The 2,777-nt window shown below is 59.1% G+C and overlaps 1 protein-coding gene across 1 annotated transcript; it reads left to right on the forward strand.

The window, feature by feature from the left end:
* Positions 1 to 466: 466 nt before the first annotated feature.
* Positions 467 to 2,302, forward strand: LOC123440110 (gallate 1-beta-glucosyltransferase 84A23-like). The gene has a single exon (XM_045116689.1). It carries the CDS (start codon positions 608 to 610, stop codon positions 1,973 to 1,975), a length of 1,368 nt encoding a protein of 455 aa, XP_044972624.1. The 5' UTR covers positions 467 to 607; the 3' UTR covers positions 1,976 to 2,302.
* The last annotated feature ends 475 nt before the right edge of the window (positions 2,303 to 2,777 follow it).

The following is a 2,777-nucleotide window of genomic DNA, read 5'->3' on the forward strand; positions in this document are numbered from 1 at the left end:
GTCGAGGGTCGGCGTGTCGATGTTCATGGCGCGCGCGAGTGTGTGGGAGGTTTTTTGGAAATTGAAGGGAAATGATAACGTTGTGCCACCGACGGACGGGTCAGGAGAAGGAGAAGGACGGGCGTCGCGCGGGTTCGACCTATGTTCGCGCCGATGTAAATCCGACCCAAATATAATACTGTAATGGCTCGTGGGCGGATAAAAAAACAGACAGACTTTCATTTAAATCTGTACGTTGGGTTGCGTTTTGTGTCCGTGACAATTCAAACGAGCACGTTGTGGATAACTCCAGCTTTGCTAGACTTTTACCTAGACTTTCTATGAAATCTTACATAGGTAGTGATGTGGGCTTGGTTGATTAATTAGATCCCGCAGGGCCTAATCCTAAAAATCAGGGAGGAGATTAGTGGAGGTTAGGAAAGGAAACCTGTTTTTCTGAAGTAATTTCCATACAAATTCGTAGGTGTAGCATTTTTTGATAGCAGCTCTAAGCCGCCACACCTCGCAATCTAAAATCCCAGCAACTCCACCAACATTTCGCTGTCAAAATCCCACCAACTCCAACTCTATTTCAAGAGTGCAGGACATAGTAGTTGAAGCAGCTGCCATGACGATGACGACGACCCCTGTTCGGCCGCACGCCCTCCTCGTGTCCACTCCATTCCAGGGCCACATCAACCCCCTCATGCGCCTTGGCCGCCGCCTCGCCGCCAAGGGCGTGCTAGTCACCTTCACCACCGCTCTCCGCGCGGCCGTCCGCGTGGAGGAGGACAGCGACGGCCACGAGCGCGCGGGGTTCCGGTTCGAGCGCCTGCACGGCGGCGGGCTATGGGAGCCGGAGGATCCACGGTTCAGCGACGCCGGCGACATGGCGCGCCATGTCGAGGCCGCTGGACCGGCGGCGCTCAAGGAGCTCATCCGCCGGGAGGCCGAAGCTGGGCGGCCGGTGACGTGCGTCGTGACCAACGCCTTCGTCCCGTGGGCGCTCCGCGTGGCTGGCGAGCTGGGCCTCCCCCGCGGCATGCTGTGGATCCAGTCCTGCGCCCTGCTCTCCGTGTACTACCACTACGTGCACTCGCTCGCGGCGTTTCCCGAGGCGGACGACGACGCGCCCGGCCGCTCGCTATTGGTGGCGATCCCTGGGCTGCCAGACCTCGCCATGGACGAGCTCCGTCCCCTCCTGATTTACGCCTCCGACCAGTACATGTGGCGAAAGATGCTCGTCGAGGATCTCGGCGGCATCCGCGAGAGGGTATCGTGGGTGTTCGTCAACACCTTCGACGAGCTCGAGCACGAGGCCATCGCGGCGCTTGGCGAGCACGTCCAGGTTATACCAGTCGGCCCTCTCATCGAGCCGGAAACCGACGGGCCCTCCGATGACGACGGCTGCATCGCGTGGCTCGACGCGCAGGCGCCGCGCTCGGTGGTGTTCGTCGCGTTCGGGAGCCTGGTGAAGACGGGCGACGACGAGACTGCCGAGATAGCGGAGGGGCTGGTCAGCACGGGCCGGCCGTTCCTCTGGGTGATGCGCGACGACAACCGCGCGGTCCTCTTTCAGGGCACACTGGACGGCCTCAAGGCGGCCACCTTGTGCGGCCGAGGCAAGGTCGTCCCGTGGTGTAAGCAGGCGCACGTGCTCGCGCACGGCGCGATCGGCTGCTTCGTCACGCACTGCGGATGGAACTCTACCGCGGAGGCGCTCGCCGCGGGCGTGCCGGTCGTTGCCAGCCCGAGGTGGTCCGATCAGAACATCAACGCGAAATTCCTAGTGGATGTGTACCGAATCGGCGTCCGTGCCCCGACGCCGGTGACAAGGGAAGCGCTCCATCTATCCATCGAGGAGGTCATGAGCGGGCCGGAGGCGGGAGAGATGGAACTTCGAGCGGCCAGCTGGAAGGAGAAGGCGCGTGCGGCGCTGGCCGGCGGCGGGTCGTCGGATAACGGCGTCCAAGCTTTTGTTGACCAAATAAAGTAAGCACACTAGGTCCCAAAGATAGCGTGCTTATTACTCCCTTTGAAAACAAACACAAACGTAAGACGTTTGAGGTCACTAAGGGCATGACCAACGCTACATGGTGGACGGCTGCCCCATCTGCCACATTAGCACTTAATGGAGTGTGACGTCGTCCTCGTGATGGTTATTTGGGAGTATTTCAAGTTTTGCTAAAACTGTAATTTGACATCATTCACCAGGTCAGCCGCTATAATTTACGTCATCATACATTCTTTTTTTCCTTTTCTCTTTTTGAGCGGTAGAAGGCAAACTTTATATTTTTTTTAATAATAAAGCAGCTATTGTTTTTGCCTTACGTCGCGGTCAAATTTATAGAAACATCCTTCGCTTTTTCGATATTCAACCCGCATTACGTTTTTCTTCACAGTCATTGCCGTCGTGCCCCTGTCTCCCTCCCCCGCACCAGCCCGTCTGGGCCCAGATTCGGCCGCCTCGGGCCCGATCCGGGCCGAGCAGCCGTAGCCCGCGCCCGCTCTAGGGGAGGAGCTCCCGAGTTTGATCTTAACTTGAGCTCCTGCCGCCGCCGCCCGACCCACTCTACCTCGCGTCGTCGGCCAACTCTCGCCGGAGCCTCGTGGACGACCTAGGCCAGCAGTGCCGCTCGCCCCTTATTCTTCCCTCTTCATCTCTCTCCTGCCTCACCATCTTTTCTCTACATGGAACCGCCATCGACGCCCGAGCTCGGCAGCCGCATCTCCAGCACGCCGCCGCTCAGATCCACGCTCCCTCGCCCAGATCCAGTTGTCACGGAGCCACTCCCGCC

The sequence above is a fragment of the Hordeum vulgare genome, chromosome 3H (assembly GCF_904849725.1).
Source record: "Hordeum vulgare subsp. vulgare chromosome 3H, MorexV3_pseudomolecules_assembly, whole genome shotgun sequence".
Taxonomy (NCBI): Eukaryota; Viridiplantae; Streptophyta; class Magnoliopsida; order Poales; family Poaceae; genus Hordeum; species Hordeum vulgare.